The 27,811-nt window shown below is 43.4% G+C and overlaps 1 protein-coding gene across 1 annotated transcript; it reads left to right on the top strand.

Annotated features, from left to right (window-relative positions):
- Positions 1-718: 718 nt before the first annotated feature.
- Positions 719-27,690, top strand: PHRF1 (PHD and ring finger domains 1). Its single transcript, XM_066320984.1, has 18 exons — positions 719-850; positions 6,612-6,807; positions 7,134-7,256; positions 8,439-8,671; positions 9,654-9,737; positions 10,713-10,834; positions 12,458-12,555; positions 13,103-13,275; positions 14,732-14,861; positions 15,155-15,294; positions 16,117-16,304; positions 17,071-17,190; positions 19,051-19,205; positions 20,032-22,824; positions 23,478-23,554; positions 24,079-24,339; positions 25,412-25,540; positions 26,728-27,690. Exons 2-18 carry the CDS (start codon positions 6,717-6,719, stop codon positions 26,860-26,862), a joined length of 5,052 nt encoding a protein of 1,683 aa, XP_066177081.1. The 5' UTR covers positions 719-850; positions 6,612-6,716; the 3' UTR covers positions 26,863-27,690.
- Positions 27,691-27,811: the final 121 nt, after the last annotated feature.

The raw sequence follows: 27,811 nt of genomic DNA, 5'->3' as shown, positions 1-27,811 counted from the left end.
GCTCCGCTCTGTGTTCTCTGGAAAAGGACCTTGTTTTCTCCCCGGCCCCTGTCTGATTCTTGACAATGCCCCGAGTGTCTGCGAGGACACGCACGTTAGCTCTAGGTCACGTCCGCCTGCAAGCAGAGCCTGGGCTGCGCTCCCCTTGCCGGCGGACAGCCGAGGACAGCCCGGGCAGAGCCCCACGGCTGATGGAACAGCGCGAAACCAGCCCTTCCTCCTCTACGTGCGTGCGCTCACCCAGCGCCACGGGAACACTTGGGTCGGGCCCAGCCTCCAGTAGTTAGAGGGGGAAAAAAACCGCGGCGGTCTGCGAGAGGTATTTAGCACTGATCCGTGTCCTCACGGGCCGGACCTGGCTGTGCGAGGATGCTCCCAGCCCCGAGAGACGGCGCCCGACGGAGCGGAACGAATCGTCCCGCGAACGCAGCCCCGCGCTAGCCTCGGTGGCCTCTGCGCCCCGCTTTCCCCCCATAAAGCTTGGAGACATCGGCGGAGGGCTGCCAGTCACCCCTGCCACCCCTTTTTCCATGGAGCGGCAGGAGCGGGAACGGCGCTGCCGGCGGGAACCGAGCGCCTCGGCCCCGTCCTCCCGCGGCTCCGCAGTGGTACAGCCCGCGCGCCCCCTCCGCAATGGTTCATCCCCACGGCGCTTCCCCCCCCCGTCACCCGAATGGTAATGGTTCGCCCCGCCCCCCCCGCCGCACGCCCGGTGGTTCCGCCCGCTGCCGCCCCGTGACCCGCCAGTGTTTCCACAGCGCTTCCGGGGGAGCGGCGGCCGTGGGGTCTTGGATGTGGGCGGGCGCCGGGCTGCTCCGCACCGGGATGTGAGCGCCGGGGCTGCTGCTCGGTGAGTGCCCGGGGCGGGCGGGCGGCGGACGGGGCTGTACGGGCGGGCTGGTTGGGGCCGGGCCGTGGGAGTTGGCGGAGCGGCCGCCTCCCGCCTGGAGGGCTGTCCTGGGTCCTTTAGTGTCGTTCCTATAAACAGCAAGGACGACAGTATGTTTATTGGGTTGTTTTCCGACGGGAGACGCCTCGGCGGGAGGGCAGCCCTAAGTCGGGCAGTCCCCGGGTGCTCCCGGGATTCCCGTGTTCGCGTCCCGCGGGATGCAAAAGGGCCGAGCGGGCTCCGGAGCACCTCGGCTTGGGAGCCGACCAGCTGCCTTTGCTGAGGGAAAGACCTAAATAAATGTACTAAGTGCGGGTATAAATATAGCAAGGCTACTAGACAAAACCCTAAATGTTTCCGGCGTGTTGTGTCCGCGCCTCTCCCCTTTCCCCTCGCCCTTTTCCCACCCATTCCCGCTGTCTGTGGTGCCCACACGGGTGTTGGAGAAGTTTTCTGCTGTTTCAGCCAGCTCGGCTGACAAGTACAAATGAGGAGCTGCCTGCAGTATTTATTTTTTTTTTTTTTTGTAATCGGGTATTAGCTTATCACAAGGCCACGTTTAGGCTTAAAAACTTTGCCTTGAGGGATCTGCTGAGGGACGGGGAGGTTCTAATCGTGTCGCTGGTGCTTTCCCTTGGCCGCCCCACGTTTGGTGACAGTGGGGTGGGTGGGGTTTTTGTGGTTTCATTTGCTGATTTCCCTGCAGGTTGTTGCCCCGTAGTGTGTTGCTGGTGTGTTTCAGCGATGTTTGTTATGTTATTTATTTTTCTGTAGGTCCGTGGCCCTTCCTCCCTAGGGCTGTGCTCGGAATATAAAAGTGTGTGAGGTTTTTGTTTGGGTTTTCTTGTTTGTGTGGGTTTGTCGGTTTTGTTGTGGTTTTTTCTTTTCCCACAGTCATGCCCATAAACAGCAGGGGAAGCTGTAGCTAAAAATGGGACTGGTGTGAGAGACTGATGCTGAAAGGGAACTCGCCAATAAGGGTGACTCTTCCTAGGAAAAGAAGCCTGTTAAGAAAGAGGAGGATGTGCAGAGTTGGAGAGTAGTTAATTGGCAGCTGGAAGCAGAGCCAGTGGCTGCAAGGAATTGGAGGCTGGGAATTCCACAGAGTTTGCCTGCTGCTTTGAATACAGATGTACAAAATGCTCAGCTGTCCCTCTAGGTAAGATGCTGTACTTTCAGAGTGCCTTTGCAAAGCCTGTGTGTTGCTTTGTTTGCATTACAAGGTCCCCAAAGAGTGCAGTGTCAGCTTCTGAGGAAGCTTTGGTGGACAGTTTTCATCCTGGAATTCAGGGTAGCTGAGTTTAGGGCAGGGCTAGGATGGGTGGCAGATAAGCACTTCCTTACCTACCCCAGGATTAATTTTACTGTGTCTTAAGTATTAAGTTCTCAGGTGCTTCCACTTAAATTATTGCATAGGCAGTTCTGATAGTGGTATTTAAGAGTTTAATTTTTTTTTTTTGGTAATTTAAACAGGGATCTAAATTTAGATTTAGGGAACCTTTTTAAACCTCCCTGTGCATGCTAGTTTGGCAGTGCACGATTCTGGGCTGTAGGAGTGTCTTGTTAATCTCAATTATTTCCCTGCCAAGTTGTCTTAATTTACCTTTGGAATGTGGCGATGGCAGATAGTAGTCACACCATAACCGGATTTTTTCCAACTGGGTACAGCAATGGCTTTGACAACTCTTACTGTCTTTTTGTTGAATGTAACATATGAAATTGGAAACAAAGTTAAATTATTTCTGATGTGTGACATGGTTTTTCTGGAGAGAACTGAATTATTTTGTTGCTTGTGGGGAAAAAAACAAAACCAAGAAAAAACACCACCAAACCCCTTCCCCCAACGAAGCAGATGTGCCAATAAGAACTGAAAGCCCATATGTTTGAAAATTTAGTAAGCTTAAATCTGGTTATAAGTGGTCTTTAGAACGTGATGGCTCGGTAGTGGCCCATGAAATTAGATCAGCATTCAAAACCACCCTGTGAGAAAATTCTGTGAGAAACCTTTCTTTGCCTGTGAATAATCCTGAGTGTTACTCAAGCAGATGAAAGTAAATGCCTTCTGTAGTAGCCCTTCTGTTTCTAAAAAATGTACAAACTACGTAATAAGTTGGTGGAGGAGGAGATGGGCTGGTGCTAGGAGGGAGAGTGCCCGTGGCTGGGAGAGGCACTCGCTGTCCTAGCAGCTCTGTGGGCTTTGTGTCAGGTGAGATGGAGCTCCAGTGTCCTTTGCAGACTGTGCCTCCTGTGCTTGCCTTCTCACTGGAACATACTCAAAGTACATTAAAATACTGATTTGTGGTAATGCAGAAGGACTTGAGTTTAAAAAGCTAGATGTCTGTTGAAGTGCTTGTTTGATAAACACTTGTTCTGGAGGAAGCACTTAATCTTCTCTGTTGCTGAAGCCAACAGAAAGCCCTGTTGCTAATACAGCTTGAAGAAAGTATTTGTAATTGCTCTTTGATTGTACTGTTAAAATGACTTGAGGCATCTCTGTGTAAAAATGTAATCTGTTTTAATAGCAAAGCTTGGGCTTACAGCAGAGCCTGTGCTGCCGTAAGGACACAGCAGTGTGAGCAAACCCGTTTGGCCTCACTGAGGTTGTGTCTTGGGGAAGGAAACAAACCTAAGGTGACAGAGAGCGCTGGTGCGAGCAGAGTGACCAAACACCTGCCACGCACTCGTCGTTCTGTGGTTTAATGTTTGTTTGGGGTGTTTTAAATGAGAATTTGAAAACAGAGGGGTGTTAAGGAGCAGGACGGTGCCTGTCTGCAGCCAAGCTTGTGTGCAGGCTGTAATCTGGACGCTGGGTAGGTGTGCTGTGCGAGTGGATGATGCGCCTGCCCAAGGAGCTGACGGGGGGTTTGCTATAAGCATCAGTGCTGTGAGTAGAGGAGTACAAGACAAGGGGTCTCTGGCCCCTCAGATTACCCTGCATTTGTGTTCCATCCTAAATTCATCTGAATAGACTTACGAAGTGGGATGCAGCAGGGAGGATTGCTGTGTGTGAGAGCTGCTTACAGATGAAGGGCTGCACACCATGGGACTTCCCCAGTGACCAAGCAGCGAGGGGTTGGGTACAGCCACGAGGGCACATCCTTCACACCCCCAAAACTAAAAGCAGCTGTAGTTGCCTGAGTCAAATGGCCTTCAGGGATAACTGTTTTTTAGTGATCTGGCCTTTTGTGTTACAGAAGTGCAAAGTTAAGGTTTGCCTTGGAGGAATGACTGCCACCCCTCCTTAACCAGACTTCTTGGTTAATGTAATAATAACAATGATTTCCATCTATTTTGCATTTGCTAGTTCTGGCTCAGGGGTTTAGAAAAATTCTGATGTGGTAAGGGCTGGAGAAAATGGGGCTTTTGCACAGGTGGGTGAACTCTCTGAAGTGTATCATGAATGTGTTTGTGTTTCACAATGGCAATTTGAAATGCCCTCCATAAAAAAAAAAAACCCCAACAACTTGGAGAGGCTGTTTATTGTTCTTAAAAAATAGAAGGAGCCTCTCTCACTAGGTGTATAGTCAACCATGCTTTCCCTCTTTTTTTGTGAAGAGCAGCTGCCTGGTTTGGAAAAAGTTGTTTGTAAAGTAATATTTGTGGTGTGCTTAGAAATCTTATATTCACTTAGTCTCTTCATTGCTTGGTTTCTCCTTGCCAGTTTCCAGCTATCCACAAAGCAGACTTTTTTTTCTGACAGGATTTGAAGACTTGATTGTTTGCTGCAATACCAGGTTTTCTTTAACTCAGAGTTTTGCCTCTGAGCAAAGTACAAGCTTGCATTTGCAGCATAAATATGTCAGTTTAGATTGTCAAGTCACAAGTGCTGATTTGTTTGCCTCTGTGCCTAAAGGATAGCTTTCCATGGGGTAGCAAGGCAAAAATATCACGGTTAATTGTTTTATTCCACTACAGTGAAGAAATGCATGCTGTTTGGAAGTGTGTGTTAGTCAGAACTGTGGCTTGTAGGAATCACTTTTTGAAACAGAGATCTTTTCTGCCGTGTGTTTATTGCTTTGCTTTAAGGAAGACTGGAGAGTAGGGAAACAAAGGTAATGGCCATAGTGAAGTGGAGGCTTATCCATAGTTTGTACTTGCCCTGGCTTTGGTTGGCCTCCATCATCCTCAGTGGCTCAGGAGGGCTGTGGCTGGCTGGGTGTGGCAGTGACAGGTCAGCAGGAACCCACTCTGTTCCCACCAGGTGCCCGTGGAGAGCTATCCCAGGTTCTGCACAGCACACAAATACATGAATGGCACACGTGCCAGCCACTGCCCTGCTGGGGGACTGGTGCTGCCAGTCCTTCCCTTTGCGTGTCCTGCCCATCACGTCGCCACACATTTTGCACTGCTGTAGCTAACTGAGCTTTTGGGAGGATATTATATAATTGGGTTTCAGTGTGAATAATTCATAGATATGCACTGCTGAAACTTGAAAAATTCCATGTGTTCCTTCGTATTTTTTCAGTTGCATCCTCCTTTTGATGAGTCTGTGTATTTTCAGCCAACATAAATTGGTTTTGAAGAGTTTTTTTAAACGTTTCTGTTAACAGACACAAATTTAGCTAAAGATGGCAACCTCTCTTTAGGCAAGATTCTTACTGAAGTTAGGAGAAATCTTTACAAAAACTTAGTTGCATTGAAGCTCAATCTTCTTTCTGTTTAGTTTGTTGGGTTTTTTTTTCCCCTTGAGCACTGAAGACTCCATTTGTAGTTTGGTCTAGTTTGGTAGAACCTATGATTTTACAGCTTTTTGGTGCAAAGCTGTGCTATGTGGCTTAAAGAGGGAGTGTGCAAGCAAAGGTACAGATCAAGAGCACTTGAATAAAACATAATGTTTTGTTCTAAAAAATCTCTTAATATGCAAGATGTGTAATGGGGAGCAGAGAGAGTGGGAGAAGAGCACCTGATTGAAACTTCTTTACCACACTTACAAAAGAATCTTTTTTTTTTTTTTTTTCATTTTGAGACATGACACCTAGCTTTAAGTGTCTGTTAATTATATATTTTCATGACTTGCTTATAGAAGCTTGCCAGGGGTCTGTCTGCCTTAATGCTTTGTAGCATTATGTGTTAAAAGCTCTGATTTAATTGTCGTTATGAATTTGGATCATGCAACATCTCCCAGTATCTGTCAGTCTTACTGCTAGTCTGTGCTGATGCAAAGCAATTAATGTGATTGCATTAATATGCACTAAATCAGGTCTTACTTTTTCCATGGAGTAATGATTGGGGGTCTTCAACTTCTCCATTTCATGACAGAGCTGTGAAAGGCGCCTTTTTCTTTTTTTTTTTTTTTTTTTTTTTTTTTTTTTTTTTTTTTTTTTTAATAAAAGACCTACATAATACATCTTTATTCTTCTTTTCAGTCAGGCAAGATGGAGTATTTTGATTTAAAACACATATTGTCATCCTGTTAGGCTTTGTTCAAAGGGCCTTTGGTCCCTTCAGTTTTGCAGTGGATTGCTGGTCCATGGGATGGTTTTAGTGTTTGTAGGTTTTCTGTTGCTATTTTCAGTGGGGAGTTCTGGTTATACCTTTTGCTGTCATCCAAGATAAAGCTGAATCTCTCACCTGCACTGATTTTCACAAGCAGCTGGTTCCATGCAGCTCAGCAGGGCTGCAGGACCTCACGGGGCAACAGCTGTAGCCACCTCTGAATTGAGACTGGGAAAGCTGCTCAGAGAGCACTGTGTAGGACAGCAGTGTCCCTTCTCCCACTCAGGTCTCTGCAGGTGTGTGGGATGCTCTGTGCCAGCCTGGTGCCTGCCCTGCTGCTGTAGGTGCCTCCCTGAGCTCTGCTGCCCTGCAGGGATTCCCATGTCCCGCCATGGACGATGACAGCCAGGATGAGCTGATCAACAGGAACGCTGCTCTGGGAAAGGGCAAAAGGCAATGCCTCGCACTCCTCAGTGAAACAGGTAAGGGCAGCCTCTCTGCACGGGCACCTTTCTGCTTCGAGGTTGCAGAACCTACTGATCTACCCTTAAAAGGCTGGTAAAGATGTGTTTGTGACCATTTGTCACCTTTTTCCTGACTTTGGTTTTTTTTTGCTTCACTTTATAGTTTATGTGTAGCAGAATGCTGGCATGCTTCCCTGGAGTTCCTCCAGATGGGCAGCTTTGCCATAGCAGAAATCTGAGAGTTCACTTCATCCATAATGGCATGATTAGGGGCTGTGGTACCTGTTCTGCCTCCCTGTTGGTCTGTATCAAACAGCTATTTCCTCTACTCTTCTCTTCTTAAGAAAGCAATGGTGGAAATAGCTGGGATTCAGAAGATGATACTGCTAGTGAAGAGGAAGATAATGATACTGAGGAAGAGGGAGGTGAGGAGGACAAGGAAGAAAGTGAAGATGAAGAATTAGAAGGTAAAGTCTGTTCATGTACCTTAACAAGCTTTTTTTTAATAACTGAGAAAGAGCGAGATGAAAGCTGTTCCTCCAGAAACTAACAGTGAAGTGTAAATCCACAGATGCTGCTGTTTCAGGCTGATGCCAAAACTCTACAGTAATAAACAAAGGAGTAATAGTGCCCAATTTCTAAGCTTTTAAAGCATTTGCTGAAAACACACTCTGGAGATACATGTACTTCTGAAACTGCTATGCTCAAATTAATACTTGGATAGACAAAAATAATTTTTTTTTATCAGATCTAAAGCTTGTTGGGAAGACAAGAGCAGAGCACAGTTTTCCAAGTTACTAGTTAGACTGATTTGAACACAGACTAAAGAATTGATGCTAGGTGCCAAAAAGCTTTATTAATGCATCCTTCAGAGTATACTCTGTTATGTCCAGACAGGAGAATTCAGTAGAAAAGACCAGGGCCCCATTCTCACTTAAAAAAAAAGGCAGCCCAACAACAACCACCCCCAGTCCTCCCTCAAAATGAGTAGGGTTTTAGGTACGTTTGGTTGCTCCTTGAAAATACCAGCTTAATTCACAGGTTTAAGGGAAAGACTAACATATCTTCATATTTTGTACTAAAAATAAAAATACCTTTCAACAATGTGTACTGAGTGTTTAATGTTACTCAAAACCAAGCTCCATTAAGCAGTCTCTAAGGCACTTAGATCCCTTGGCTCACAAAATCATATTTAACTGGTGAAATCTTTCATTTGCTGTTCTGCAGTAGAGTGTGTTGCTGCTGCTTTTCTTCTGGAATATCTCTTAGAAAAACATAGGTTGGGTACATGGTAACTTTATTGTAACTTTATTTTTTAGATTCATTGTTCAGTGGTAGCCTGACATATCTTAACTGTCTTGTTTAGATAACCTTTTGCTTTTCTGCTGTCTGTGCTTTTAATCTCTTGCAAGACTACTCACATTATCAGGTTTTATTTTTCACCAGAGTAATCCATTGCTTTTTAGTGAAGGGATTTAGAAAGCAAGAAAACAGCAAAAATTGCCTTCAACTGGGCAGGCTGTGCTTGACCCCTGCAGCCTCATAAAATAAGCTTACTTGGAATTTTCTGTGAACTGGAGCTCTGTTCTGCCCTCATTGCTGAAGCCCTTCAGCACACACAAGCTGGTTTTTATCTCTCACTTCTTAAGATTGCGAAGATGATGATGACGAGGAGGAAGAGGAGGAAGAAAGTGAGGCCGCTGGGGAAGGAATGACTGATTCTTTGAAATCAGAGCCACACTTGAATGGAGTGAGCATCTCCTCTGATGAGGATGGTGAGAACTGCCCCATTTGCCTCAACACATTTAGGGATCAGGCTGTTGGGACTCCTGAGAGCTGCTCTCATTACTTCTGCTTGGACTGCATCATGGAGTGGTCTAAGGTGAGCTGTTTTGTCTGTGATGTCCTTTGGCCTTCTGGTGTGCTCTGCTCTATCCCCTGTGATCATGCTGTTGTGCTGTAATGAGAACAAAACACTGTAATATTGATGTTTGCTTTCTTAAGCTTTTTTAAACAGACTTAGGTTACTGCTCTGTTTGGCAGGATTCATGTTTGAAGTTCAGATCTGTTTTTCTTGTACCCATCCTGATTATTTTTTTTTTGTTCGCTGTAAGGTCACAAGCATGTTTGTAGGCATCTACAGTTCTTTTGATTTTTAAAGTTGAGATACTGATTTTTCTCTATGCTTGGATGTGTGTATATATATATATATATATATATGTTTCTCTGTGTATCTGTCTTTATCTTTTCTTGAATTCTGTATTGTGACCATTGGATTGGGATCTGTTGCAACCCTGAACATCTAAGCATAGAAAAGATGTAAAAGTATACTGACAATCAGCATCTTGCTCTGAATTCAGTTTTTAGTCAGGGTTCCTTGCCACCTGCATAGCTCCTACAGTCATAATCCAGGGTGAGAATTAAAACAAAACTTACAGTGCATGCTGCAGTAGCAGTGATGATGAAATTTTTTAAAAAGCAAATAAATCACTCTTACTGAATATATTTGTAAACCATTTCTAGTGGTTCATTTGTCCAAAGGAAAGTAAATGCCTTAAAACATGGGCACTGTTTCAAGACAATGTTTGGAAGAACTTTGATGTTGCTTTGGCAATTGAATAGTAATTAAATTGCTTCAGTAAAATAAATGCTGCTCTACAAATGCATGTTTTCTCTGGCAGAACAGGTTGTTTGTAAACCAGATAAGTCAATTTTAAGTACTTAAAATGTCAAGATCAATAGCTGTTAAAATGACTACTACATTAATTTAATGCTTATTACATGAATAATTTAAGATTTCTTTTTAAAAATTGAGTAATGTGATGCACTTATTAACTGCATTGGGTTTTTTTTTATTTTACTAGAATGCAAACTCCTGTCCAGTGGATCGAATCCTCTTTAATTATATTAACATTCGGGCACGTTTTGGTGGTAAAATCTTAAAAAAGGTAAGCCTTTTACTGGAGAAAACGATCAGGCCCTTTGGTACAAAATTGGTACTCAAAAGTTTACACTTCTAGGGTGTTTATGTAATACTTGCTATCTGAATTATTTATTTCTTTCCTAGTTTGAATCTGCCTTTTAAGTAGCTGTGACAATTTTTCTTCTTCCTTAACCTTACTTCCCGCAACATTGTGTTGTGGCATCATTTGTGGTAGCAGAAAGAAGGATGCTTTTTGTAACTGCCTGTTTTGTATAGTGGACATTTGACTGAAAACTGTTCTGCATGGGTAAACCTGTACACATGTGGAAAGTGCCCTGCATTCTTCAACTGCTGTTATAGTATGAATAGGAATAATCTAGATTATCCATCTCTCCCTAGGAATGCTGTGTAGCAGTTAGGTTTTGAAGGGGAGAGAGGCACAAGGCAGTAGGAGAGCCCTGAAAGGCACTGCATGAGTGTGCTAGTAGTTGCTCATGAAAGAACATTGCAGAGTTGTCATTGCTGTTAATTGCTATCAGAAAGATGTTGGTTTCCAGGGGACATTTAGGGGTTTGATGCTTTGTTTTCATAAACTGATGGTTTATTACTGTTTGGACTTTAACAGAAGTGAGAATTAACACTGAAGTAATACAGGGGTCAGCGAAGCTTGCTCTCTTCTTTAGTCTCATTTTTGGCATCTTTTTTTGGTTGACTAGTTTTGATCTTGTTTTTGTTTTTTGGTTTTTTTTTTGTTTTACCTATTCTTAAAATGCTTTTCTCTATAGTCATTGGTGTCTGACAGTAGACAACTTAAGTAGATGCTGTCAGGCATTTCATCCTGCCCTAGATGTGCTGAATGAAACAAATGAAGGTTCTGGTGTGTAACAGCCATTTTGAGTCCTTCACTTCTAGATTTTGCTGCAGGCACTACCGTTAGTGTGACAATGGATTTTAAAAAGTGCCACATTCTGTATAAACTGTGAATCCCTGTTCTATTTAGATTCCTGTTGAGAACACGAAAACTCAGGGTACTGACGGAGAGGATGATCCAACCTTCTGTGAGGTGTGTGGCAGAAGTGACCGTGAGGATCGCCTGCTGCTCTGCGATGGCTGTGATGCAGGGTAAGAGGCTGAAATGAATGGAGCACCTGCATGGTTGCACATGGCTGCAGTTTGCTCCACAGGCACTGTCTGGTTTGCAGGCTGCCCCTTGCTGCTCTCTTCAGGCTCATCATGTGGCCAGCCATGTATCCATGTGTTGTAGTGCAGACATCCATTCCCATGATGTGATGGATCCTTTTGTGGCCATTTAGCAACGTATGTGTGGAGAGTCCTGCACACATCAAGGCTGCAGGCCACGAAACAGATGACTGTGCCTTCAAGTGATGAAGGTGTTTGTGCTCATCCATGCAACATCTGAGTGTATGAGGGGTAGAACCTTACATCCTTTGTATCTTCTTGAGGAGAGGATGCATGACTTGTCCCCAGTGACTGGGCCTTAGTGCTGTGCAGAAGTGCTTAAGATTCAGTTTTATGATGTCGAGGATTTTCTTTACAGTCTTAAACTAGTCTCTTGCTTACTTCTGTCTCTGCCCCCTCCTTGATTAATAAAATGATGATTTAAGTAGAGTCATGAATATATTTGAACATAACTTTGGTCCTACAGTTTTCTGCTAGAATTTAAAGCCCTTGGGCTGCTTAATCACTTTTCCAGCATTGTTAGTTTGAAGATGTCAAAAGTTACTCACTGAACAAAGAGAGATGCTAGTAATGAGTATATAAAACAACCTTTCAAAAATTACTTCTAGCAAGCTAACTAGACCTCTGGTAAGTCTAATTATGTGTTCTCTAAAGCAGTCTTTACATATATAAAGCAGTCCATATACACTGTCTATACACATATATACACTAATTAACCTTCTGGGAAAAAGACAAAATCAGGAACACTAAAGATTGTTAAGAGTATCATCAGAACTCTGAGTTTAAAATATTAAGCCAGAACAGTGTTTCACAGATCTCATCTGAAGTCTCATCTTTAAGTTCTTTCTGAATTTCCATAATTCTGTCTCAACTAGGGTATTGCTTCAGATTTTACTTTGTGATCTCTCAACATTACTATAATTTTTTTAAAATATATTGTTATTTCTAGTTTGATACAGTTTGATTTTTTTTGTCTTCTTTTCCTGAAGTAAGTTGTTTATATATGCTTGATTTCTAGAGTTAGCACTTCCAGAAGCACTTCCTGAACAAAGAATTTGCAGTCTTTACTAGCTCTCCATGGCTGAGATTAACTCTAGAGAAGTGTGGAATAGCTTGCTTCAAATGTTCATAAGTACGAGTGCTGTTAATACTGTGTTGGTTCTCAGGAAGCTGATGTTGTGTCCTGATTGCCTGTCTCCCCAGCACCTCTGTACTTCTCCTGCCACCATCGGTTTTGGCTCTGCACATTTCTTGCAGCCTGGATTCAAATGGCAAGTGATTCACCACACAGTGAGGGGAAAACGCTCAGTTTTCTGAGATTTTTTTGAGCCTTAAGTGGTGAAAATAGCATCTAGAACTGAAGACCCTTGTATAACTATCAGGTAGCATTGTTTCTCTGCAGATTGGTAGAAGTGGATGCATAAACCATTGTTTCAGGCTTAAGAAAATGAGTCTGCCTTATGTAGCATTGGATGGAGCTAAAATGCTGTCTTCCCATGGTGAGGAGCATATTGTTTGAATATATTTTTTTTTTCCCCCCTCAAGGTATCACATGGAATGCCTTAATCCTCCTCTGAGTGAAGTCCCTGTAGATGAATGGTTCTGCCCTGCCTGTGCCCCCATGGGTGCCAATGGTGCTGCAGGTAAGGATTTTGTGGTAGCCAGTCAAAGTAAATATTTTTCTCCCAACTTAGATAATGCAAATCATGTGGTGTTCTGAAGACATGTTTAACCTCCTGGTTTATCTGTTTCAAGTAATTGTTTTGATAAGCATTCTCTCTTGAACTTTAAGATTAGACTTGAACTCTTGACTGATGAGAGGATCTTGTTTATGAAGATTTTCATCCACAGTTACAACCTGTGGAGCTGCTTCTTGTAAGCATCCTTTAACCTTTCCAAGGCAATCCCAGCACCCCACAGACTGCACTGTGTTACACTGGAAAGAATTTATGAGTGTCCTGACCTCAGATTGCCAAGGTAGCAGCAATTTCTGTTACCTAGAACAGTGTTATACTGTGTAACAGTCTGAAGCAGCGGTGTCTCTGCTCATTTCCTGTCCAGAGGGTAATGGCTGCCTGCAGAGGTGGTTGGTTTAAGAAAGGGAATGCTGATTTTTCTTTTTTTGTCTGAAATTCTTTAAATTACTTCACCTGTAGAAAGACAAGTAACCTCAGCCTGTTCTCATTCAAGATGCAGATCACGTCAGTGAGGAAGAGGTGGCTGCCCTGATGGCCGATGTTGTGCCCACCACCAGTCGGCTCCGCCCTCACGTCCGAACCCGTGCCATAGCCAGGACTCGGCAGAGCGAGCGCGTCCGCGCCACGGTGAACAGGAACCGCATAACAACGGCGCAGCAAATTCGGGTATCCACGGGCATGTCTGAGGGGGCACCTGCAAACACCTGGGCAGGAGTTACTGAAATAAGTCCCCATTTCAGTAGCACAGCTGTCTGTGCTCACTGTCCGTAGCACAGTCGTTAGTCTGAGGCTTTTAATCTGAGACGTACAGCATGTGCAAATGGAGTAGTGCCCATGACCAAGGTGCTCTATTTTGAAATGCTGCAGTAACTTCCTCTCTTAACCTGCATTTTTATCACCCCTGGTGTGAGCAAAATTGTATTTTTATTCCTAGTGGCTATTAATACAAAGTTTGTGCACCACTTCTCATTTTTTAGCATGTTTATTGGACAGTTGTTTTTTTTTTCTTTGTCCTCCTACCTCCTTGCCCATAGCAGTAGAACATGTTGACTGCCCTCAGCCCAACTGAAGAGAAAAATTTTCAAGGTTTCTCTGTTTGTGAAAATCAGTCTCATTTTGGAAGAGGAAAAAAACCAGACGTTGGTGTCCTCAATAATGTGGCCACATGAGGTCAAACACATTAACAGTACTAGAGAATCTGTGTGGGAGAGTATCCCAAACACACAGGGTCCTTTTCTTACTGTATTAAGTACAGTTTGAGATAGCTGCCATGAATGAAAATCCAGCTCACCTTAAGTTTTATCACATTTTCCTTTGATTTAAAGACTCCCCAGAATGCTTATTAGTTGTTAAATTCATTATGTCCTGCATAATGGAGATGATTTTATTTGACTGCCAAACTGTCTCCAAACCCAGATGTTTCAATTTTAACTTTAGAAGAATTAATAAAATAGAAAAGGTTGATGAATTATTCGATGCATTGTTGTTAATCAATTACAGCTGAGTAGTCAGGGCTATATGTTGAATAAAGATAGAGAGGAGAGTGTTGTTTGAAGTGAAAGACTCTGCAAGGTAACTTGTTATTTTCCTTTATTTTCCTATTTTTTGTTTTAAAAATCATGTGGAGTCATCTCCCGTGAGTGAGAGGGATGGTGCCTGGGGACTTTACTATTCCATGGTAGTGTAATCCAGGGAACCCAGCACTTCCCATTCAAGAAGCTGTTCCTAGCTCCACTTCTCAGTGTGCACAGATGATTACAAACTATATCTAGAAAGGCACTGTTATTTATTGCCTTTGTCTCTGAACAAAAGTGCATCTTATTTTGGCTCATACCTTGAGTTGACTGAAGCATAATTCCACTGGTTGAGGGAGCATAGACTGTTGTCCTCTAAGAACAATGAGAAGCTGGGAGTGTACATGTAACTCTGAGGGAGGCTGAAGAACAAGGTCCTTAATATGCCAGTTAGTAGATTAAAAAAGTGACATAATTGCTTAACTGGCAGCATGGTGATGTGAGGAGTTTATTTAAATCTCAAATCTATTTATTATCAAATGCTTTTATAAGTAAATGTTGCTGAGCTTTAGGTACCTGTATTGTGTAACTTCTAATCCTCCCCACAGCATGTGCCAGGGTACCTCATGTCCTCTCTTCTGGATGAAACAATTGAGGCAGTTGTAGCAGGCCTGAACACAGCCGTCTACCAGCGTCCTCTGGCACCACGTGCTCCCACCAGGCAGAAGAGGAAAACTGGTAAGGGCATCAGGCACCTTAGAGGAGCCTGAAACCTACAAAATACTGGTGCTGCCACACCTGCACAGCTGTGGAGGTATCCCACATGCATTTCTTCTTTCCCTATACCACCTCTGCCCAGAAGTGTCGTGAAAATGGTTTTTAAATGAATCCTTGTCACTTTTTCTGCTCTGCTGTTGGTGGCACTCTGTATGCCTCTTTGAGCTGCTTTGTGTGTCATGGGGGGGACAAAAAGGGGAGTATAGTGTGAAATACAGTGCCAGCACTAAGATCATTGATTTTTGTCCCATCAGGAAGGCGGAAGAAAGTGGGAGGCAAAAAAAGAACTCAGACAAAATCTGCTGCTGGGAAGAAAAGTTCAGGGGCACAGCTGAAGAGGCGCAAGCGTCTGACAAAGAAGAGAAGGGGGAAAAAGACAAGAGTAAGATCACGTGTGAGTGAGTTTCTGGCCATTTTCAGCTCCCTGTAAAATCACTAATATAGGATTCAGTTGGAAGAAATGCCCCCTTACAATCATAGCAGGCACCTTTCTTTCTGGTGGGAGTCTGTTCAGGATGTGTCCAGAGTACTCCAGAAAGATGCTGTATGTGAAAGTGAATTGCAACTTCCAGACAGGCTTGCTGGCTTTGCTGATAATTCCTGTTACCTGAACTGTAGGGATCAGGTTGGTAAAGCATGTCCTGCAGGCTTTGTGTCCTGCCTTGCCATTCAGCTGTAGTTTTTACTTGGTACTGATGCAAACTCGGTTAAAATTGCTAGCACCTATTATTTTTAATAGGTTGGGGATGTTTGTGGCTGTGTTGTTGGAAACCCAGCTTATCACCTGTAAGAGCTCTCGAAATTCCTTTCAGTTGTGTGTAGTGTTCTCTTGTAAATTACTCTGCACAATACTCTGCACCAGCTTGATGTTTTTTTTATCGGCTACTTCAACTAGAGTCTACATCTTAGACCTAGAACTCTAGCATTTAATAAGGAACCAGCAGTTTTGAATTGATATTATTGAAGATTTTTAGAAGCTTAATTTATCTGGTCACTTATATCTGATACATGCAGTCTCTGTTTGAAGTGACATACAGGCCACAGTTACAAGTTTCATAAATGATTTATAACAAACATAGACAATAAATGCACACCACTTATACTGCTGATGGTAGTAAGCTGATGACTGTACACAGCCTGAGTGAAGAATCTGGGGCTTCAAACACAAAATTACCTGCCCTAACATACAAATAACCTACTCTCTTTGTCTGTGCAGGGGAAAAAGGAGGTTACTACTCGCTCCCGTATTGCAAGAACCCTTGGTCTCAGTAAACCTGTGCATGGGGCCTCACTTCCTTCCATGTCCAAACAAACGGAGCCCTCGCTTGGGCTGATGAGAGCAGATATTGGTGCAGCTTCTCTCTCTGTGTTTGGAGATCCGTATGAGTTAGATCCTTATGAAAGGTGAGAGATCTCTGGATTGTGATCAGGGACCTGGTAATTTAATAGGTGTTGGGTTGTGTGTACATGCAGCTCCATGCAGAGTATGAATCTCACATCTGAAGGCAGCTTTGGGTACACAGCCCATAATAACACATAATGGCCTGTTCTTTCTCTCCTTCTGGGCAGAGTCGCTAAATTTGTAAGGAATCAGCCTCCTCTAGTGTTTTTCTGAAATAATCAGCCTCACGAAAGCTTTCAGTAAGATCTGTGGGGTTCTTGGAAGGTTAGAATCTGAAGGAGTCTGGTCCCTTGCTTTTTTTTAAGCAGAGACAGCTGGCATATTTGGTATACAGTAAACACAAAATTAAATGAACCACTGGAATCTTCCATATTATTCCTTCTCTTATCTTCATTTTCCAAACACTTCAAATTCAGGAGAAATCTTACTATGCCTTAGTTCATGTCACTCATGAACTTTTGGGGAGAGGGCATCTGAAATTGTTGGTGAAATTTAGTTTTCCATTGACTACTTCTTTTTGATCTTTTCATAAAAGAAAGTTGTCCATTTAACATTTTAAATGTGAAAATATGCATTTGAGTCTTTGCTGTTTGAATCAAGCTGTTGTATTTAGACAGAACAGAAAATAAGTATATTCCAGAAATATTTAATATATCATAATAAAATATGATGCTCTCTAACTGTATCTGTCATAGCAGTATAATCTTTTTGATGTGAAAAACATTTCAGACAATGTCAGGATTCATGTGTGTGTATGTTTTATCACAGTAATGAAGAGGTTCCAGCAAATCCAGATTCGCCAGTGAGTGCCAAAAGGAGAGTTCTCTCCCAGTCAGCACTGAGGTCTCACCGTCCTGTAGCTAGACCCATTTCTGTGGGACTTCCTGGGTAAAAGTCCATTGTTATTTTATTATTCTTAGTTGTCTCATGACCCTAACAAAAGAGTAAACCTGGTGATCATCCTTGTTTAACCTTTTTCTTACCCTGTCTTCTAATAAGTGTATGTGTGTATACATGAATGCCTGCACAAGTGTAGATAAAGAACCATAACAATTTGTGCAAGAATTCTTTTTTTTGTGTTGAACACATGCACTCACTCTTCTGTCATACCTTTCACATTTCTGTTGAAATTTAAAATCGGTATTTGCACCCTAATCTGACTCTTCTTACTTTGTTTTGTGACTATTTAGTAACTCCATTAGTATGTTTTAAATCCCCATCTCATTAACCTTTAAAAAAAACACTTGCTTCTTCAAGAGGGCTGGGGAATCCAGTTGCACATCCTGAGGAGGTGAGGGCTCTACCCACCTCACCCAGTTCTGCTGCTGTTTGTTGGAGCTCAGAAAATTGAGGAAAAGCTTTTTTTGACCCTGCAGTTTAACAGTTGCTTTACTATCTTTGTGTTGCAAACCTGCCAAGGCCAGGGAGCCCTGGCTGCCCCCCACTGGCAGCCACAGTGAATTTTCAGGACTGAAGGGTGGGACACAGGGAATCAGAAGCATGATGAGAAGAAAAGGGGTGAGGAAAGTCACTGAGGCAGGTACCAACAGAGTCCCAGAAAACTACAAGGTTGAGGGAGCTGAAGAGAAATGAAGGGAACTCAGCTTATGTGGTTAAAGGTGTGAAAGCTTTACATAGCTGTGCTCTAATGCATCTGACTTATGGTGAAGGTTGGTTTCTCAGGATTAAGGTAGTCTATTTCTCTGATAACTTGGGTTATTTGTCTGCCTTTCCCATTTCAATCCTGAAGGGACCCTTTCAGGAAGCTTTCCATGTCCTCAGAGTTATTTAAGTAGCATACTGGTAAGAAGATAGAACTGTTTAGGTGATACTCAGCTCTTCTATAGGCTCCATTGGCCTGGGCTACACTGGGTTTCCTGGTTTGGCCTTAGGAGCCGATTCCTTCAGTGTTCCCATTTTGTCTCTCTGTCATATGTTATTACAGGTGTTTTGGTGTATATTATGTGAGTAAAGTTTGCTTTTTTGTCATGCAGAAATGAAATCTAGCTCCCTCAAAGAGCTGGGTCCCTTTGGAACTTTGTTTTTTAGCAAGCAAAAACAAAACAACCCCCCAAATCCTATCAACACAAAGGCAAACAAAGAAAAACCAAAATGCCCAACACCAGTAACACTTTATCAGTCCATATTTCAAGAACTTAAACCGTCTTCATAATATTGAGCAAAGCATAAAGGAGAATGTTTGTGTTGTCCCATGTGTGGGAGCATTGCAGTTGTTTTTCAGTGTAATTTCTCTATGCCATGCTCTTAGCTACCCCTACCAGTGGCACCTTGTGGTTAAACACTGGTTCAAGCTCTGTCATTTTTTTAGATATAAGTGTAGGACTGAGGAATACATTTGTGTTTGTGATTTAGTGGGGGCAAGAGAGGCAGCTAGGACAGAAATATCTCTGAAGTGGTAATCAGTGGTTTATCCTACAAAAATGCATTTTAAATGCACTGGAAAATTATGATGTACAACACAGTGAGCACCAGTATTTACTGACCAAAAGTCTCAGATAATGATTACTTTGTTTTGTGTTATTCCTGTGATAAGTCAATAAGAGCTTCACCTTCTGTTTGTCAGAGAAAAATGGGGAGTAATGACTCTAGTGAAGCCAAAACTACAAGTGAACTTCCCTGGCTGACCTCTGTTTATGCCCTTGGCTTTGGTTTCTTTTTAATGTAATGTGTGTGTATAGAACAAGTGCTGTAAGAGTAAAGGAAATGTAACCCCTCTGAAACATGCAGAAGCAGTGTGCCTGCCTTGAGTCCTGATCAAGAAGCAGAAGCTGCTCCTGTGCCTGATCTGTTGGGAAGTATCCTGTCTGGACAGAGCCTTCTCATGATGAGCAGTTCAGACGTGGTCATCAACAGAGATGGTTCACTGACAGCAAAGAAGGAAGGTAAGGACTTGGCACCTCATGGTGCTGTTTGCATCTTTGTGTCGTCCACATCTGCCCTGATCCTACAGGCTATATAGCTTTAAGCTTAGGGATACTGAGCACTGGAATATGTAGGATAGATTCAGTAGCTGCCAACAGTAATCTGTTTTATAAGATGGATGTTCTGAAGTAGTGCAGACCTGAGATGTTACTGGAGGATTTTAGTTTTAACACATAGTTTTCTTCTTTCAAAAGAGCTGCACAGTGGCTTCATGCTTTGCTTTGTTATAAAAAATGTAGGACTGGATAGACCAGTTATCTTAGTACCCAGCTTTTCTGCCATGTGTCATGCATTGCTGCCATTCCAGTTATCTGTACTTGAGTTTGAAGAGCAAGGTGAAGGACCTTGGCAAGAAATTTCTTTGCAAAAGTAGTGCTCTAAATATGTGCTATCCTCTCCAGCTGTGTCTTCCCTTGGCATGACATTACTTGGAAAGAATATATTAAAATTGGAACTTAGAGCTTTGTTCTTAAAATAAATGCCTCTAACATCCTCTGTTATTGTCATTTCTGTCAATCACCAAGTACAAGATAATAAGCACTGATCAGGTGATACCTACAGAACAGAATAATTTATTTCCTAAACGTTAGTGTTTGTCTCAAAGATGTGGTTGTCTGGCACTAAACTGTATCTGACCAAAGGAACTATTGGATTTCCTTATTACTGCGTGCTGTGTCTGCAAACAACAGTGGAACTTAAAATAATTAGCTTAGTACTTCTGTTACCATTGGCAGAAAATGTCTGGATATGTCCTGAAAAGCTGAATTGTCTGTCTGTGTGCCATAGCTCCATTTCACAGAAAATCAGCGAGTGACTCGAGAGTGGAGGACGGTTCAGGGCACCGCACCCACCCGAGTACAGCACTCTCAGGGACCACAGCAAGCAGCTCCATGACTGGACCTTCCCTTTCCTTGGGGCCAAGTTCTCGCTCCAGACCCTGCTCCTCAGGCTTGTTCTCCTCGCCTCCACCCTCGCTGAGCAGGAGTGAGTCTGCAGCAAGCCCTGCACAGACTGCACCAGAAAAGACAGCTGTAAAATCAGAATATTCAATGACACCCAGGTCTGTCCAGACTCAGAATACGGCCACTTTGAGCAGGCATGGCTCAAAGTTGGATGAAATGCCCAGATTTAATGGAAAATCTAAAAACTTCATGCTCACTGATTCGTCTTCAAAGCCCCTGGGCTGTAACTTGAATTCTGGCTCAAAAGCTGTAACTGTGAAACAGCCAGTAAAACCACCTTCCCAGAGAATTGACATCTTTGAGCTTCCCAGGATACCAAAGATTAAAAAAGAAACCAGCAGCAAGCAGGTGGAGCCGGAACCTGCAGGAAGCCAAAGCTGTAATATCCCCAGCTCCTGTATAACCCAGCTGACTGGCAAAGAGAGCACTAATCAGCCAGGAAAGGGTAGCAGGGTGGAAAGTGAGAAGTCAAATTCCAAGGAACCACAGCAACAGACACGTCCAAGTGGGGTGTCTTTCTCCACCCATCCCGGCAGCTGTAGCAGTTCATCACTGCTGGGCACCTCAAGGGGCAAAGGCCCGGGCTCTTTTGAGAGTTTTAAAATCAACATTCCCGGGAACACAGGACATCCCAGCAGGCTGGCTAACCCAGGATTCTGTAATACTTTCCGCCCTGTGGATGATGAAGTGCAGCAGAAGGAGAGTCCTTCACCTTTTTTCTCAGTAAAGAAAAAGCAGGTCAAAAGTGAGATCTATGATCCCTTTGAGCCAACAGGATCGGACTCAAGTTCAGCAAACAGCAGTCCTGAAAGGCTTGGCTCAGGGTTCCCACTAACTAATATCACCAGGACTATTTCCATTGAAAATCCAAAAGTTCAGACATTTCAAACTGTCCGTCGTTTCACCCCTTACAGAGTAGAAAATATATTTGAGTCTGGGACGGACTCTGACCCGCCATCTGGTGACACAGAGTCTCGTGATGATGTGACAGTAGCAAGCAGGATTGTAGAACAGATCTCTGATACAGAGGAACGAGACAATGTGGATGAGGCAGATGTCCTAAGCAGGCCTTGCACTTCATCTGCTGTTAAGGAAGTTTCTGATACGAAGTGTTTAAAGGAGGAAAGCAGAGAAGGACCTAATGTGTTCTTTAATGCTGAGGAATTGATTAGGCCTAGTATTAATGTGAAAATAGAACCAGATAGTCCCTCAAAGAGTGATGAGCAGCAGAAAGTCCAAAAGGTAGAACAAGTAGAGAGGCGATCACGTTCCAGATCCTGTTCAAACTCCAGCTCCCGAAGCAAGAAAAAGATGAAAAGGAAAAAAGCACTTGTCAAAGAACATAAGAGATCACGTTCGGGGTCAAGAGATAGAGCACATTCAAGGGACCGAAGCTCCAGATCTACCTCTTGTTCAGGTGGGGAAGAACACAACAAAACACGCACCTTAAAATCCAAGAGCAGGAGGTCTTCTACTGATCGTTCTAGTAGTCACGAACGATCTAAAAAAAAGAAAACTAAGGATAAAACCAAGGACAAAAAGGCAAAATCTTCTTGGTCTAGGGACAGAAGGAAATCTCGGTCACGTTCTGGTAGTCCTGGAAGTACTTCTGATTTTTATGAAAATAGGAAAAAGAAAAGACGGTCTCGCTCAAGGTCAAGGCGGAGGGACCGCTCCCGGTCGAACAGCACTGAGAGGATTAAAAGGCGCAAGCACAGGAGGGACAAAAGCTACGAGAGGTATGATAAAGAAAGTGGTTTGAAGTCAAGGGACAGAAAGAGATCGAGATCCAGGTCTCGGGAGAGGAGAAAGTGGAGGTCTCGGTCTCGGTCTGCATCTCGCTCGAGGGAGCACAAAAGCAGCAAATCGAAGGAAAAAAGACTGCGATCCCGATCGCGTTCCAAAGAAAGGAAACACAGATCAAAAGAGACCTTGCCGCCTCCTGTTCCAGAAAAGGATCAAAAGCCTCCAGCTGAAAATGTGTCCAGGTGTCTGGAGCAACCCCATTCTCTGAAACAAGAGCCAAAAGAGGAGCTAGTACTAGAAGGGCTTTCCATAACCATCCAACCAAATGTCAAACTTGAGGAAATAGAGACTGAGACCCCAGTTCAGGTGAGAGAGGTCCAAGAAACTGTAAAGGTAGAGTCTGTGTGTCAGGAAGTGAGCGGTGAATCTGCATTTCCTGCGCCGGAGATCGCAAACATTTGTGCCCCAATTGGCGATTTGGATTCTTTTGCTGAAACGGACTTAATGAATAGTACTGATGCAGCAGTGCTCAGTAGCTGTGGCAATACAAACCTAGAGATTACAGTTAAAATAGAAAATACTGCATTATGTCCATCTCTGATGGAGCAACCCCCAAAGAAGGAGGTTTTCATGCACATTCCAGCTGAGGCTGCACCGATTCAAAGCTCATCCAAAAGCAAAGTTGTGGATTGTGTGAGGGAGGTTAAGGAGGAGTGCCTTGTCTCAAATGAAAATACAAGTAATTTCATTAAGCCTGAACTGGAAGTGGTACCTCAGGGTCCTGCCTTGAAATCAAAAGCACCAGTGAAAAGAGTTACCTGGAATCTTCAAGAGGAGGAAAGCAGCATGTTATCTGCTGGAAAAGCTCCAAGTAAGTCTCTTTTGGAAAACAAACAGTTGAAATAGGCTGTATAAGGCTTAGGATTTTGGTGCCTGGCCAAACCTGGTTGTAGAGTAGGAGCTCTGTCATCTGAGCTGGGATGATGCTGTGGTTTGCGGTCCTGGGAGCTGGCATTTTGCACTGGTTGAAATCACAAGGTGAGTTGTGTTAATGGATTGGAGAGGATGTGCTGTCAGCACAGCTCAGCCAGTGGCAGCTTGTTCACTCGTGAAGCACGTGCAACAACCCCATCTCTGCACTGGCACCCCCTGTCCCACCCTTTCTGCACTTAACTAGAATGGTTGCCTTGCCTTCAGAATTTATAAATGTTTCTCAAAACCAAGGAGCATGACAAGTCTGTAGCTCACTCCTGTTCTGCTGCCAGAAGCAGTTTGGCTTGGGAACCTGTGCTATTTGTGTTGACAGAGTTGCCTGTGCTGTTCTTGTTGGCTACTCTCAACAGATAAACTCAGTAGAAAGCAATTGCTCAAGGGGATGAGAAGCTTTAAAATACAAATGACTGCTAAAAAAGTCCTTTTATAGCTAGTTTTGTTGTTAGATGATTTTAATTTTAGTTTTTAAAATAGAAGGGGGTTTGAATCTTTGACAGATTATTTTGTTCTAAAGAAGTTTTCTTTTCCTAGGGATGCCATTTTACAAACTTCAGCGAGTGAAAGAAGGGGCCTGGAAAGCAGAGGACTTGAACCAAACGTTAAATCAGGTGCAGTTAAATGAGCCTCCTCCAACCAATTATATGGTTCCTGAGCCTATGTTTCCTGATCTAGATTCCTCTCAGGTTGGTTCCTATTCCAGCATCCCAGTGTCGTGGAAGGCATCCCATCTCATCTGTGCCCTTGTTGTGCAACACTCTCCTCTCATGGCAGTTTGCCTTCCACTGCGTGTGGTACATTTCATGTAGCCCATACACCTCTGCAATCCTCCAGTCATTTAATCTCTCAGGTGCTCCCTACAATTGAAGAAATTTATTATCTTTGAATTCTGCTCTGTACATGTAGCTTCTGCTTTCAGCAGCAGCTTGCAGAATGGTGGTGCTGCCTGAGAAGCCGTGAGCTTCTTCCTGACTATGATCAGGCTGTAAATGTTGCCTTGGTCTGAGCCATCAGTCTGGGCTGTCCACCAGTTAAAAGGGGATTTTGGGGCTGGTGGATAAAAGATGCTCAGAAAATCCTGCTCTGATGTTGTCTTGTCAGCACAAGCATTTATGGGGTGGTGTCTGTTTCGCAGGTGTACTGTCAGAACATCCCTCTGGCGCCAGCTCTGCCCTCCAGCCTGCCCCCCTACGCCCCGGTGAGCCAGCCCACGGTCCAGTTCATCATGCAGGGAAGTCTTCCAGCTCTTGGCTGTGTGGCAGGACAGAGCCTCACCCCAGAGCCAGGCAGCCTGGCGACAGCATCTGAGCCTGGAATCCAAGCTGCTTCTGTTGGAAGTGCAGAGGAAAAGATCAAAGTACCCAAACCTTCAGTGGATAAAACAAAAAATGAGGAAGTGAGTGAATGCTTAAAATTAAGGAGCTGTTTATTTGAACTTTTTCATTTGGGGGATTTTTAAACTTTCTGCACTGTATTTTCCCAGCCCTGCTGGTTTTGGTGACTGACTTTGCTAACCCAGGAGCAGCAGGCAGTCCTCTCTTTGAATTCGTTTGGGATTTATTCCATTTGAGGAAATGGATTGGTTTCTATTGGTTCATCACAATAGGACAGAGAAGGGATTAAAACATCTGAACTACATTCTTAAAGTTCTGAAACTTTCTTGCATGAATATTTGGAAGGGAACTTCCAGAAACCACCATGTCCAAGTTTTTCTAAACATCTGGGTTTCTCATTTCCCCTCCAGCTTTGAAATTAAGGTCAATTCTCATAACAGTCCTATAGAGAGGTAGGACTGTATCTTGTTGCTTATCAGCACTGAAAGTGCAGGGATAGTAAAACACTTTGGAGATGTTTCAGTGCAAGTCCTTTGCTGCACAGGGTTTGCTGCACAGACCATCTGCTCTAGGCACAGTGGATGCTAATACAAGAGCAAAAACCATTATTTTGCTTTGTACCATAAAATGAGACAGTAAGACGCATTTCCCACTAAGCCTCCATTTATGAGCAACAGTTTTTACGAACTTGTTTTGGTGACACCTGTAATCATTACTTCATAGACAGCTCTGCAATTTTCAGGTTGTCTTTTGAGCTGTCTGAAGCTTTGTATTTGCAGCTGTGGATTGCTGCTTTTAGAATCTCATGCCTTTTGTTGGATGTATGTTTACTTCAGAGCTGTTGGAAGGGAAGGGGGAGATCAAAATCAGGAAGCTCACATTGCAGTCACTTGCTTAAAACACATTATTTAAGACACAGAATAAACGTTCAGTAAAGCAAGGGCTCCTCATAGTGCAAACTGATACTTGTTTCAAGACAGTAGTTGACTGTAAAGGAAATCACTCTGAAGTGCTTACTTGGGTTGCTGAAATTATGAAATGAGAGTTTTCGTTGTTTGAGCATTTCTAAGAAAAACAGATTCAGAAACCATTCCCAAGACAGCACAAGGTAACGAAGTTCTCTTTCCTGTGCAGTACATGAAGAAGCTTCACATGCAAGAAAGGGCTGTGGAAGAAGTGAAACTTGCCATCAAACCTTTCTACCAGAAGAGGGAGATTACGAAGGAGGAGTACAAGAGCATCCTTCGGAAAGCAGTGCAAAAGGTGAGGGCCCAGGGAAAGGAAGTGGAGAGGAGGAGCTGGGCAGGTTGCTACATACGTGGCAGTACTTTAGATTGGACTTGCCATTTCAGCAATTACATGCCATAACTGGGCTAGCAGATCTTTGGACCCTGACTGATACTCTGCAGTCCTGTGGTGAAGCAGTAGTTGCTTTTAGCAAGACTGATGGTGCCATTGATGAGAGCTGTCAGTCTGTTCCTGTTACTAGGTAGTGTTCTCAGTGGACAAGAGCATTGCTATGTTTCAGTTGCCTGAGCTGAAATGTTACATGGTATCTGCCTTCGGTGAGAATGGTCAAATCCCCCTCACTAAGACCTTCAGCCAGAATTCTAGCTGTTTCTGATAAAGTGAGAAAATACTTTGTGCATTAGGTCCTTGAGTATCTGTGGTGTCCCTGAGCCTTGGAAGACAGCCTTGTAATTTCACTGATACTGACTTTTGTCTCAAATCTTAGTGCTGAGTAGATCATGGCTACAAAAGATGCAAACAGCAAGTAAATGTTGTCTCATAAGGGGAAGTAATCCTCCTGTGGTCAAGGCAGTTAATTGATATCTCAGAGAACTGTATTTTCTCCCTGCTCTCCATTCTTGCTATCACTGAGAAATTCCATCATAAATAAAAATTCCTGAGGTAATGGCTGCAATTTCACATCTTCTGTGTGAACCATATGAAGGATAAGTGTTTGCAAGAGAGCTGAGCAGTGCCAATTGCTACTGAAATCACTGTGAACTCCTCTCTGAAGAGAGAGAAGGTAACTTGGGTAGGGTCTGTGCTTTCTCTCCTGTCTCAGAATGGGTTCTCAAAACTGCCAAATTCTTTTAATCTGAGCATTGCTTCCTCAAAACATCCCAAAAATGGGATATCAGCACTTCCTTGGTTACCACGTGTTGTGTAAAACTGGATGGATGGGTGGAAAAGCCTATAGTAAAAATGAGTGGTTGTGCTCTGAGATGCCTCTGCATTCAGTTGGTGCTCTGTAGATAAACTCTGGGCCGTTTCTGGAATGCCTGAAAGAAAATACTGCTCTGGTTTTTGTTTTGTGCCTTATGTACCCTGCTATGAGCCGTGGGGGTCTATGCAGGAATTGGCTCCCCTGAACAGCTTAGGGCCTCTCTGCCACTTGCCTGAGCTGCTGTCATTGACTAAGTGCCCTTTCTGATCCCCTGCAGATCTGCCACAGCAAAAGTGGGGAGATCAACCCTATGAAGGTGGCTAACCTGGTGAAGGCCTATGTGGAAAAATACAAACATATGAGGAAACATAAGAAAACTGACAGTGAAGATACACGTGAAGTGGAAAACTGAGAGCAAGCCACAGCCAGCATGACTTGGACTGAACTTGTCCTAGCTGTGAACACTGTGGGAATAACAGACCTGCAGTTGCATCCCATTGTAAGCAGAATGCAGAGAAACAAGATGATAATAGACTTCATCTGTGGAACCTTCTCTTGAATTGTTTCCATATGGGAATGAATTTAGGACTTTTTTGAATTACCTACAGCTGTAGAACAAAATAACAATCAAATGCCTCAGACCAGCAGAGTAATTCAAGGGGAAACACAGAAGAGATTAATGTTTGGAACTCCTGGATTGCTGCAGTTTTCAGGGTTACTTTGATCACATTTTTGGGCTGTGCACTTGTCTTGCTAAAGTTTGAAACTGGACTCCACTTTTCATACAGTATATTGAGAGCTGTATACTGTTTCCCTTGTGTTTATTTATCAAAATATGGATTGTCTGTAGAAATTTCTGATTTAATACTTGAAATGTTGTATTTTTAGCCCGTTGGATGGTGAGCGAAGCTTTACTCGCTCTGGCATTTGGGGATTGCAGAAATGAGCTAACCTTTACAAACTGACTTCAGAAACACTGCTCAAGCTGTGGTGTTTATTTGCATTCTGTTGGAAGTACCTGGTTAGTGAAAAAAATTAATTTTGGGGTGGGAGAGTGTGTTGCACTTGTGTAAATAATGCACTGATGGCTGGTTTTGTGTCTGCCTTTCAGGAAAAAGCAAAACAAAAAGCAAGCATTGTCAATTTTCTGTAACAAGCCCAAAGGATAAGGTTGAACTGATGTACAAAGCAGAAATGTGACAGAGTTTATAAAGTTATTTTGAATGGTTTTTGTCCTACAGCAGGTGTCATTTGTTTGTCTTGCATCTGCCCCGTGGCCTGGCTGTTCTGTGTAAACCTGCACACTTGGCTCTTGCATAAGGAATGCTCTGTCTGTGGAAGGTGGTTTGAGTTGCATTAGT

The sequence above is a fragment of the Sylvia atricapilla genome, chromosome 6 (assembly GCF_009819655.1).
Source record: "Sylvia atricapilla isolate bSylAtr1 chromosome 6, bSylAtr1.pri, whole genome shotgun sequence".
Lineage (NCBI taxonomy): Eukaryota > Metazoa > Chordata > Aves > Passeriformes > Sylviidae > Sylvia > Sylvia atricapilla.
This window is presented reverse-complemented; position numbering and strand designations above follow the sequence as displayed.

What these genes read in the sequence shown, in the direction of transcription:
- PHRF1 (XM_066320984.1), top strand. Translation starts at nt 6,717, where the DNA reads ATGGACGATGACAGCCAGGATGAGCTGATCAACAGGAACGCTGCTCTG. An exon ending in GTGGTAAAATCTTAAAAAAG is followed by an intron (nt 9,738 to 10,712) that starts GTAAGCCTTTTA and finishes TGTTCTATTTAG; the next exon opens with ATTCCTGTTGAGAACACGAA. An exon ending in ACTGACAGCAAAGAAGGAAG is followed by an intron (nt 19,206 to 20,031) that starts GTAAGGACTTGG and finishes TGTGTGCCATAG; the next exon opens with CTCCATTTCACAGAAAATCA.